The sequence below is a fragment of the Chenopodium album genome, chromosome 10 (assembly GCF_948465745.1).
Source record: "Chenopodium album chromosome 10, dcCheAlbu1.1, whole genome shotgun sequence".
In the NCBI taxonomy this organism is placed as follows: domain Eukaryota; kingdom Viridiplantae; phylum Streptophyta; class Magnoliopsida; order Caryophyllales; family Amaranthaceae; genus Chenopodium; species Chenopodium album.
In genome coordinates, this window is record NC_137843.1 from 61426315 (window position 1) to 61437557 (window position 11243).

The following is an 11243-nucleotide window of genomic DNA, read 5'->3' on the forward strand; positions in this document are numbered from 1 at the left end:
TCTAATTAGTGATTTTTGTTAGTCGTTGGCTTTTGTTGGTTGCTTCTGTTAGTATATCCATTAACCTTATTAATACCACAAATATAGAAATAATAAAATTTGAATTGAGCTTAATACTTTGAATAATGTTTCTCCAATGATATGAAGAAGGTGATTAGAGGCTTAATCTCGGACATTTAGGACCGCGATTATTATTTACATTATTAATTTGCGAAAATCTATGCGTATTAGAGTAGTTATGGTCCTTTTGGAGTACATGGTCCTCAGCTATAAGGGTCTATTTTGGATTATTTACTCAAGTCACACCTTCTTGGACAAATCCCTTTTCCTAGAAGGTAAGGTGCTAATGAGTAATTTAATCTCTTTGAAAAATGTGAGCCATAAAAGTTGAATTCTATGTTATGTTATAATGTTGAACTTATTCAAGATTAGAGTTTAAAACTTGGTTTGATTAAGCAGATATTCTCTGTATATTTTAATTGTATAGTTAACTAAAAGTTGAAAATGGAAACTAGTGATTCTGCAAATATAGCTGTTGAATAAGTTCAAAATGATAAACTTGCGTGATGAACATGTTTGGGTTAGATTAATATATTGATAGTTGGTTTTAAGACGGGGAATATTTATACTATCTATTATTGAATATAGATTACATTTGTTAGCTTCTCAATTCAACTCCATTTTAATGGGTTTTATCTTTATTTCAAAAAAATTATCACCCATGTTAAAACTTTAGGTTAAATCTAAAATGACATATCAAACATTATTGTATATACAATGTACTCCCTTCATCATTTTTTTATTTTTTTTATAAGGGGACAATCATCATTCAAATAAGAACTATTAAGAGTTCGTTCTCTTCAGATTAATTTTAGTTCAATTCCAATAAGTTAAGATAAGTTCAGTTCAGTTCTTAATTTCCTTATCTCATAAAATATTCAGTTCAGTTCAGTTCAATTCAACTCCAATAAGTTCAGTTCAGTTTAATTCAATTTAGTTCAGCTCAATTCAGTCAATTAGAACAAGCCCTAAGACGAATTAAAAAGTCTACAATTTAAAGAAAATCTAGAGAACTTCATTTTTTTTTTTTATTATTTTTTTTTTAATGCGGACTAAATGTATAAATGCTATACTATAACTTAAAAAATCTAGAGACCTTCATTTTCTAGGTTAAATTGATTCTGATTTCAAATAAAAAAAAGTTTGTGTCTAAGTGTCTTTCTCAATAAGAAAATATCGGCATACAAGATACTAACTGCACAAACTGTTTCTTTATGAAGATGAATAATGAATAGTATTCCATCAAAGGCAGTTATATGAAATCCAACACGTAAGTAACTAACCTCATGGTTGAAAGATGAAGACGATGCTAATTGTATCATGTTACTTAACAATAATATCCTAACTAAGAAAAAAAGTAAGAATCATAATAATATGGTCTAAAAATGATGGCACAAGACAAAGTGGGAGGAGTCAGAAAGAAGAGTGAATACACCTGAATGAAAGGGAGAGTAAGAGAAAATTGGGCATAGAAAATAGCATATGGGCCATTCACGTGACGAGCTACTGCAATATATTTTGTTGGTAATGGTCCCAAGCCCATGCTTGGAACCTTGCCCATTTGGAGACTCGTATACTTTCGAACTTACACGTGGGATTTTGGATTTTTCTATTGAAAAAAAAAGTTTTTATTTTTTTTTAAATTTTTTTTATATATATATATAAAACTTAAAATTCTTTTTGAATGCTAAAACTTTGGGGACAGTAACTGTTTTGGCTAAGGCTAGCCAACAATAACTATTGTTATTGGCAAGCAAAAACATAACAAATGGCAGTAAAAATTAAATAAAAGGATGATTCCTTCATTTTTGGTGGTTTGTTAGTTTTGCCTTTTCCTATGGTTTGCTCCTCAATATTCTCTCCATGCAAAATTGATGATATACATTAGTAAATAAGGTATTTTGTTTTATAATGTAAGTTGTTTTTCAATATTACTTATATAGGTACGGAGTACAAACTAGTGAAGTTTAATGTTGTCCGATTCTCCTCCTAATGCGAGTTTAGAACTTTGGCGTATGCCTAATAAGATAAGCGGATCCTACAAAATGGTTATTATATTATATGTTGTTGACAACACATAAGGCGGATTGAATCGGATCGAATGAAAGGTTATCATAGAAGTATAAGGTTAATATTGAAGGGTGAAAAATGTAACTTCTACAAGTTTAGAAGAGAAACAAAGATAGGTTAATGCTATAAATAAAAAATACAAGTACTGAAGAAGGAAAGAGTCAACAAGTCACAGAATTTTCGGGAGTTTTGAGCATTGGCATTATTACAATTGCCTAACTATAAAAGCAGACGTACGAGTAGTTAATACATGGTGTTATGAATTGTCATTTCATGAATTCAATGAGAAAAATGGAAGACAGAGATGTATAGTAAAAATATATTCAATAAATTAAACTATAGGGACAAAACTGCAGAGTTTCTTACATGTATTTACCTATTAATTACTATTGTATTATTTGTATCAGAAAGAACACTCTAATTTTGCAGATGTCAGTACAAATATAAAGAGGTAAAATTAAAGGAAAACTTTACTACTACTCCGTAGTACTCTGTATTTTTGGTATATTATAATGCTACTACGAGTATGAGTTTCAATTTTTAGGAGTAAAAGAGAGCTTTTTTGTACAGTAGTACTCTTTACAATTTTACAGATGTTTAGCAGCAGATCCTGTATTGTTTTCCTTAAACTTTATTTTGCAAGTATTGTGATTTTGTCTGAAAACAAAATAAACAAACTCTGCCACGCTAATTAAGTATTGTGAAACAGGTATTGTGAAGCTGGTAACTTTTTCTAATACAATGTCGATCATAGTTTTTTATCCAGCTCGGTTCATTAAGTGTTACAAGTAGAACTCGTGTCCAAGTCGGCTCATTAACACCCCTACTTCGATGCCCTGTGCCCCTGTGCGGCCGTGCCCCTGAGGCCCTGAGCCCTAAGACAAATGAATTGTTTTCTTGAGGCTAATAATGTGAGATCACTAAAAGAAAGGGAAAGATGGGATAAAAGTGACACTTCCCTTTTCTCTCTTCTTATGTGAAACTGACTCTTCTATGAAACCGAAAGGGATGGTAAACCTGTCAGTAAGAAGTGCCATAACTTATTTTTTTGTAAATGAAGATGATATTCGTGGGATTTTTATTTATTTATGTATTATTTAAGCAGAGAAAAGTTGGAAGTTAAATGGGTAAGATAGTGGCTTCAACGTGTTGCACAGGTACAGATGCAGTAAATACTCTCAGACGAGCTTCAGTAAATTACATTTTAATATGAAAGTGGAAGAATTCAAAACAATATAAAGATTTAGAAAACATGGAAAAATAAAACAAGAAAAACGGAGTGATTAATAGGGAAAAAAAAAAAACTTTCGGTGTTGCTCGAATTCTAAGAGTTTATGCTTATAATTATAAAAAGGATATTGTTAACGAACGCTCCTGGGGCGTTGGATAAACATTTAAAATATTACTTAAAATGGTATTAATTTGGGAAAGTATGACAAAATCATGCGTCGATTGGTGTAATCAATGTTCATTTTAATTTAATCTTTCTATTTTTAACTAGCTTATCCAACGTCCCCGGAAAATTCGTTAGCTTTTGCCTTTAAAAAAAATGTTTTGAAAATTTAGTTTAAAAAAAATTCGACAGTAATTGATATTTTTGACTGACCATATTGGGATTGCCATTCAATTAAAGCGGGTTCGCATTAATTGCTCGACAAGTAGGATAATGCAGCTCATGATCGAACTCAAATTCAAAGAAAGTTGTTGAAATCACTATTCTGTTACAACTTAGAAGTCAATTAATTTTATATTGAATTAAGAGAAGATTTATTTACAGCTTCCAAGATCTTTGCCCTTTCCCATGTTTGTGTTGAAGATATTAAGTTAACAAAATATTGCAAAATAACCAAGATTCCTATTTTGACCAATGAAAATCATGTAGGTAATGATAAGAAAATCAACATATAGATACTTTGATCTTTGTCATTGACTAATGATAAATTCATGATGAAGATGATCATCGTCATAATGACCCCGAAAATTAAAAATGCACCAATTCACAATCACGAATAAAGAAGCTAGCCTTGGTGGTAAAGTCTAGGCGAGTGATGTGCATTATACATTTATACTACACTTAGAATAGAATACCGTCTACACTATTGTCCACAATTACTACAAGTAAGGAAATCATACGGGGTAAAAATGCATAACGGAAAAAAGGTGAATCTTAGGATCCCAAAAAAGGGGAATTCAGGTGTGTAATTGTCAGCAAAAAAAATGATTGTGGCATGCATGAAGAGAAACAACTATCACTCTCAAGATGTGAAGTGCAGTAATTACGTCTAACTTATTTTGAATTGGTAACTTATTATGCATTCATTCAAGCAGCAGAAAATGCAGAGATTCTACTTGGTCAATTTAATTGGTGCATCAAGATGAAAAAACTTCTGAAAATGCAAAAAAGTAAATGAAGGTTTTTTAGGAAAATATTCTACTTTGCATCTTCCACATTCACTCACACTCTTTCATCAATTTGTCCTCCTGTATCCTCAGTTCAATATCACCCTCACGATATTTTTTCAGGATCATTTATAGGCTGAGTTTTGGACTGTTCATTGCCACACCGTACAAGTCATTCAATTTTAACCCACATAACTCCTTTTAAATTGCTAAATGAAAGTGCAGAACTTAATAGACAACTTTCCCTACTTTGTAGGTAGTCGAACTTATGGAGTATTAGGATAGGAAGAGCAAATTGTTTTTGTCAACCAAATTTCAATGTAAATCAAACAATCACGTACGAAAAACTAGTTTACCAACCAGCCCACCCTAGCTGTAGCCTAATTCAAAAGCCGTCTCTCAACTTGAAACCCTAAATGTAAAATTGATCCAGAAAATCAACCCAAAACAACCTGGCCTAAACATGAAATTACCTACTCAAACCAAACCATTAGACAAATCTACTTTCTATACCCCTAAGCTTCTCAAAACAGAATAAGTACCAACAGGATACAACATTAACCCATAGAAACAAGAATAGATAGTGAAACTGTAAAAGTAATGGTAATTGCCTGAAAATTGAATGTTGACTAGTTGTTTAAAAACAGAATCTGGGTTCCAAATAAAATAACTATCACATTCAACCCTCTATCTAATGTCCTTTAAGGATATTGCAGTCCTGTGAATTTTATAGCTGGTGGTGGACCTTTTGCGTCAGCTTGATATAAGCTGCCAAAAATTGATTGTGATGAAAACAGAAAAATATGACCCAGTACTTGTACTACATTCAGAGCTCCATCATTATATCATCAGTCATTTTCCACTCTGGAATTTTCCTTTTTTTTTTTGGTGGTGGTGGTGGTGGGGCGTTGGGGTTTTAATTTCACTCAGATCTTTCTAATTTCTGGATATATTTCCGTATTTATAATGGGGAAGGCTTGGCTGGTAAGAGTACGATTTCTTCCAGGTTTTGACGTGATTGTTGAATGTTGATATTCAGCCATGACTATACCTGGAGATTTGTCTTTCTTTTGCCTCACTCCCCCTTACTGTGAGGACAAACAAAGGGATCTATTCCTGCCTTAACTCTTGTCTCTCCCCATTTTCCTCATGCCTCCTATTCCTCATATCTTGACGAGAGAATTGATAAAACTGATACAAGTGCACTCAGCTCAGGCATGGTTAATTAGGGCTTTTAAAGAGCACAGTATTATCTTTTTTCAAAAAACAAAAAGGATTAATAAGACCCAGGCTCCAGATCATCTTAATATCATGTACTGTTTTTTTTTATCTTGTTTATCCTGCTACCATAAAAATAAATAAAAAAAATAAAAGAACCTGTCCTAAGACTCCTAATACAGTTTGCTCCAGACATAGAAAGTTCAAAAGTCTCACAAGTTATTATGCTCATCCTGAAGTGACTATATGTATTCACTAAATTCTATAGGTTTGAAGGATGGCCGTGAGGGTTTTGCTGCAATGATGCCTACATCTTACAAATGAACTATATGACTAACAAAGTTGGAAACTTCAGTACCACCCAAGAACAAATTGCAAAATCCCCCCTGTTTGGAGAAAAAGAAAGATTTAGATCAAGCACACAGAAAGTTGAAGATGAAATCACAGGAACATCCTACAAACATGATGCTGATAAAAAGTGAGAACAAATTAGTCTAGCTAGCCAGCCTAAATGTCTCTCTTGTAAGTTGCTACCCATTCCATGTGCAACTTAATGAGCTACAGCCAATATATGATCATTTGGATTTAAAAAGTTGTATAAAGGCTTATATAGACCTAAAGGTGGAGATATACAGACAACGCGGTGAGAGCAAAGCTCATGAGAAAAGCACCAAAATTAGAGAAAAGCAAAAAATATTATTGATCTGAAGTATCAAGGTGAATTCATCCCAAGATAAGTCTGACCAGCAGAAAAGCACAACTTACAAATGAACTACAGCCAACAATAAACACAACTCACAAGACAAATTGCTTAAGCAGCTAACTTTATTGATATGAGTTTGAACTGCAATCAGATATTCTAACATCTAAAATCTAATGTAAATGAGACAATCACTATTCACAAATGAAGATCTAATCCAGCCTATAACAGGATGTAAAGAATCTAAAATAAATAAGAATACCTTTTGCACATAATCAAAGACACTTTTCTCATCACAAAACTTGACATGCCACTGAGATCCACTCAACTTCTAGTATCCACGTCAAATCCAGCACCAGTCCAGCCAGTCACAGACCCTCTCCCTTTTGACAATGCCCCAACTCCTCTTCCTTTTCCTTGCAATAGGTTTTTCTTCTTCCCTCTTCCTTCTCCATCAGCACTTGGTGGTTGATTATGAGCATTAACAGTAGGTACACTTTCATGAGTTTCATCATTTCCTTGACTTGGAGTATTTGAAACCACCCCATTTACTTCTTGCACCAAAGCAGCAGCTGATGCATTATTTGGCGTGCTATCCTGCAAAATTTCATTACAACATCAAACAGAAACTCAGTCTTAGCACCCATAAATCATCCATCTTTTGTCAACACAAGTAGAACATATATACTGCTTCCTCATCCAAAACCTACACCACATATATCAGTTGTTTTAAATTTTTAATGGAACTAATATTGATTTCTGCTATTATTTTTGCTACTCCTACTTATTATACGACTCTATCTCCTTCAAAAGCCCTGATAAAATGGATGACTCTACATATGTGGAGGCAAAGAGTGCACACATTTTCCCTGCATCCCATAAATCAAACCTCGATTGGTTGATGCGATCAATAAGTCCACAATACTGATTTGTTGCATGCAGTCTACCCTATATATCTTCTAGAGAAACAGTTTAATGGCTCTAATAAAGAACATTCAACAATTCATTGAGAAACTCAGACGAAGAACATCTGACCAGTATAATTACACAAAAGGAGTCATTATAGAAGCAAAGCCAGATTTCCACCTTCTCCAATTACTCACCCAATCTCTAACACCCCCCCCCCCACCCCCCCCCCCCCCCCCCACCCCCCCGGCCCCCAAAATAAATAAATAAAAATTATATCGAAGCAGAAATAGAGTGGGAGCAGCTTTATGTTTACTAGGCCAGCAAGCTAATGAAACAACAATCCTGTTGATTTTGATTGTGTGAAAGGAAACAGAAATTTATCTAAAGTCTTGCAATATCCTCAAAAACAATAGAACAGAGGTGCTGCAAAACAAAGACCGTGAACAGATGCCATTTGATAACCTTTAAGCAACAAAGAAAACAACATCTCCAAACAACGTGCATATCGGAAACAACATACAGGCATAATAGATGTAGACGCTCTTCCTGGATTCAAAGCTTCTAGCCGCCTTTTCAACTGCTCAAGTCTTGCATACTGGGAGTTACTGCTTTCTTGGACCTAGCAAAGATAGCGGCATCAGGAAACAGCACATATATACAAGTATTCAAGCACATAAAACATGAGATATATGGATATACCAATTGGTTCAGGTCCTCACATAGCTTCTGCTTAACTAATTCCTCATCCTGCACAACTTTTAAAGCAGCCTCCCATACCTGCCATTCAGAAAATATTTAGCCAACACAATTTGTAAAATTGAATATCACAAATCAAACGCACAGATACAGCAACATGGTATAAATATTCCAAAATATGGTGCATTTGGTACACAAATCTAGTAATAAAAAGGACAGCGATAACAATCCAGTATACCGGTGAAATTTCACAGGATTCTTAAGAAACTTGTTATTGATCTTGAGAAAAGACACAAAAGGAGTTCTTATATGGAAATTGTATAAACTTCCCCCCCCCCCCCCCCAACACAAACACACATATTCTTTTGAGATAAATGTCTCCTTAATTAGATGTTTGCTTAACTTTTGATCGCAAGGGCGAGGTATCCCACCCTGCTAAAACTATAACTACAAGTAGGCATTTTTTTCAACACAGTTGGAAGCTTTAAATAACTTTGTGATTCTAACGTTTTTAGATTATTATTTTTTTTCAAAATTTCTAACTAATTATTAACACTCTTTCCGTTTTATCCACCCAAACCACGTTGTCACAAAATAGCATATAATAATCCATTCTCTTCCTCATATTGTTTTCGTAAACCCATAGATACACAAGTACGCAACCATGGTGCAAAAGCAATGAATGCAATCAAATTGCAACAATTTTAGATGACAAACGATCAATCAAAATAAGATGTAGATATGTTCTCCAATGGTAGTCCAACATGATTTCCAATTGGAGCAATATCTATCAGAGTCTAAGTTCCAAACTAATGTCTAGTCACAACTCACAAACAAACAGGATAATACAGTAATTCACAGATAACAATGGAATGATCTTATCCTTCTTTCACAAATTGACAGAAAAAAAATGATCTAATAATTAAAAAGGGTCACTTACAGACTCAAAAAATAATAATAATAAACCAATGAGGTGGTAGGATCTGAAGAACAAGTAACAGTGTCACTGCCAACATAAATTGCCAACTCAAGTAAAGAAGTAAGAACCTTTTTTGCTTGTTCTTCCTTGATCTTAGCCGCTTTAATTTGCTCATTTTGAAGCTCAATCTTCTTTCTCAAGTGTTCAAATGCTGCAGATATCAGCAAATAAATTTCTTTTTAGCCTTCCCCCAAAAAAATCCGCCTCTATTCTACAATGTTTGTTCTTTTTACCATTTTCATATGTTCCAAGTTGATTGGTGTAAACAGTTGGTAGATGCACAAGTTCACGTTGTTTTTACTTTGGTGTCTACTCTTTTTTTTACATTTATTTAATGCAATCTCTTAAACTAATTCCATTCTGAACATGTATAGAGATAGGAGGAAGGCTAATCAAATAAACTAAAGTCAACGATATATGTAGCAAGCTAACCTGCATGCTTTGATCCTGCCGTAAGTTTCAGCTCCAAATTAAGGTTGGCAAATTCACGTTCAACATCACGAATTTTTGAATAATTTTCCTCTATATATCTGACAAATGTAGCAAAAAGAAGATTCAATAAGACCAGCATTTATGCAAGGATGCAGCAATATACAATACACTGCTAACGAGAAATGACAAGGTAAAACAATGGCATACATGATCTATGCAATACACGTCTGGTTAATGTTATTCCTCTTTTCATAAAGGCGATAATTCAGCAGAATCAGCACATTCGGTCAGGAAACATGATTTCTCATGCTGAGACAGACCAGAAGCAATGAAGCCTACAGCTTCTAACCAACAAAAAAGCCTAAAGCCTCATTCTCTTCCTCACAGGAGAGCATAAAGAAAAAAATGATTCCAGCTCAGTGACTTCTCTAATTACAGTTTGGTATTTGCAAGTTATACTTCATAGTCTCACAAGAGTCACAACAACATATTTCGTATGAAGTAGCCAATGCTTTATAGTAATAAGCTTCAGGAATTCAATTGTCAGATTTGTCACCGTCTTCAACATGACTTTCACTCATTTGCAAGCACAAATTCACTGGGTTTATAATACAAGAATGATCAAAAACCTTTAGCACACTATATTCTTATCTTATGGAAGATAAAAGACAAAGATGATGCTAGCTCAATGGCTTGACTTTTTACTGATACTAGCAAGTAAAAGTGTACTAATCTTGGCTTTGTTCATAACTCAACATTGGATACTCAAGAGTCAAGACTCTAAACGAGTAAACAACACAGTAAGCTAATCCCCTGTAGTAATCCAGCAAACTCCGGATTTTCAATTCCCACAGCCTTCAGCACAATTTTTACTAATTTTGCAATGCTAATTTAAAAATAAGTTTGGTCGACAGCGTAATTGATGCCTTCAAACCAAAACTTATAAGCCAAACGTGATAATTTGATGATTTCAATTTTACAGCAATTCAGCACAAATTTCACTCATTTCACAAAATGTTGAAAAGAAAATTGATCACTAGCATAATCAAAGTCATTAATCAAAGCAACACTGCACAAATCTTGAATAGTAATCACTACTCAAATCTTGATCACTCAATTCAACGAACGCTAACAAATGTAGAACAATCAAACTACAAGTGCGCAATTTTTTCACAAATTCCTGATCAATTTGCACTCATTTCACAAAAGCAACTTGAATTATGCTCAATAACGCAATTAATTGAGTTAAAATCAACAAAAAAAAAAAAAAAATCAAAACTTACTTCTGGAGTTGAACTTTTTCCTGCTCGATAATCTATCATCAACGCCAAAAACCTTACATTAGAAAATGAGACTTAAAAAAACCGGAAGAAAAAAAGAGAGGAGAGAGAAACCTTTTCAGTGTAAGCGATGACAGGAGCTTCGCGAAAGAGACCATCGGGGCCAATCTCCGACATTAGCGAGGGATTAGCATTGTTCGCCATTGTTGAATTCTTGGATCTTCAGGAAGAACACAAAAATGGAGGTAGATCTGGTGATTAATTATGATTAATGGAAAGGGAAGAAGAATGAATGAAGATTGTAAAAACTGTAACAATGTTAGCGTAAGAAAGATCAAGTGAGATAGATTAGTGTGATGCAGCAATTGGATTGATAATGGGGATTTGGGAAATACAACTGCTTTTAGACTTCACGTGGATCATTACATCAAATCCGGATGGTCAATGGCCAAACCTTTTTTTTTTTTTTTTTTTTTTTACAACTTTCTTATATCACGCT

At 33.8% G+C, this 11243-nt stretch overlaps 1 protein-coding gene across 1 annotated transcript; it reads right to left on the bottom strand.

The window, feature by feature from the left end:
* Positions 1 to 6424: 6424 nt before the first annotated feature.
* Positions 6425 to 11116, bottom strand: LOC145562828 (uncharacterized). The gene is made up of 7 exons (XM_081623236.1): positions 10859 to 11116; positions 10748 to 10779; positions 9465 to 9562; positions 9101 to 9183; positions 8057 to 8134; positions 7878 to 7976; positions 6425 to 7045 (listed from the first exon to the last, which is right to left on the bottom strand). Exons 1-7 carry the CDS (start codon positions 10946 to 10948, stop codon positions 6773 to 6775), a joined length of 753 nt encoding a protein of 250 aa, XP_081479362.1. The 5' UTR covers positions 10949 to 11116; the 3' UTR covers positions 6425 to 6772.
* Positions 11117 to 11243: the final 127 nt, after the last annotated feature.

Excerpts from the sequence above, each read along its gene's own strand:
- LOC145562828 (XM_081623236.1), bottom strand. The coding sequence starts at position 10,948 with ATGGCGAACAATGCTAATCCCTCGCTAATGTCGGAGATTGGCCCCGAT. Across the intron at positions 9,184-9,464 it reads GGCAGGATCAAAGCATGCAG|CATTTGAACACTTGAGAAAG; the intron begins GTTAGCTTGCTA and ends TGATATCTGCAG. Across the intron at positions 7,977-8,056 it reads GTGAGGACCTGAACCAATTG|GTCCAAGAAAGCAGTAACTC; the intron begins GTATATCCATAT and ends TATCTTTGCTAG.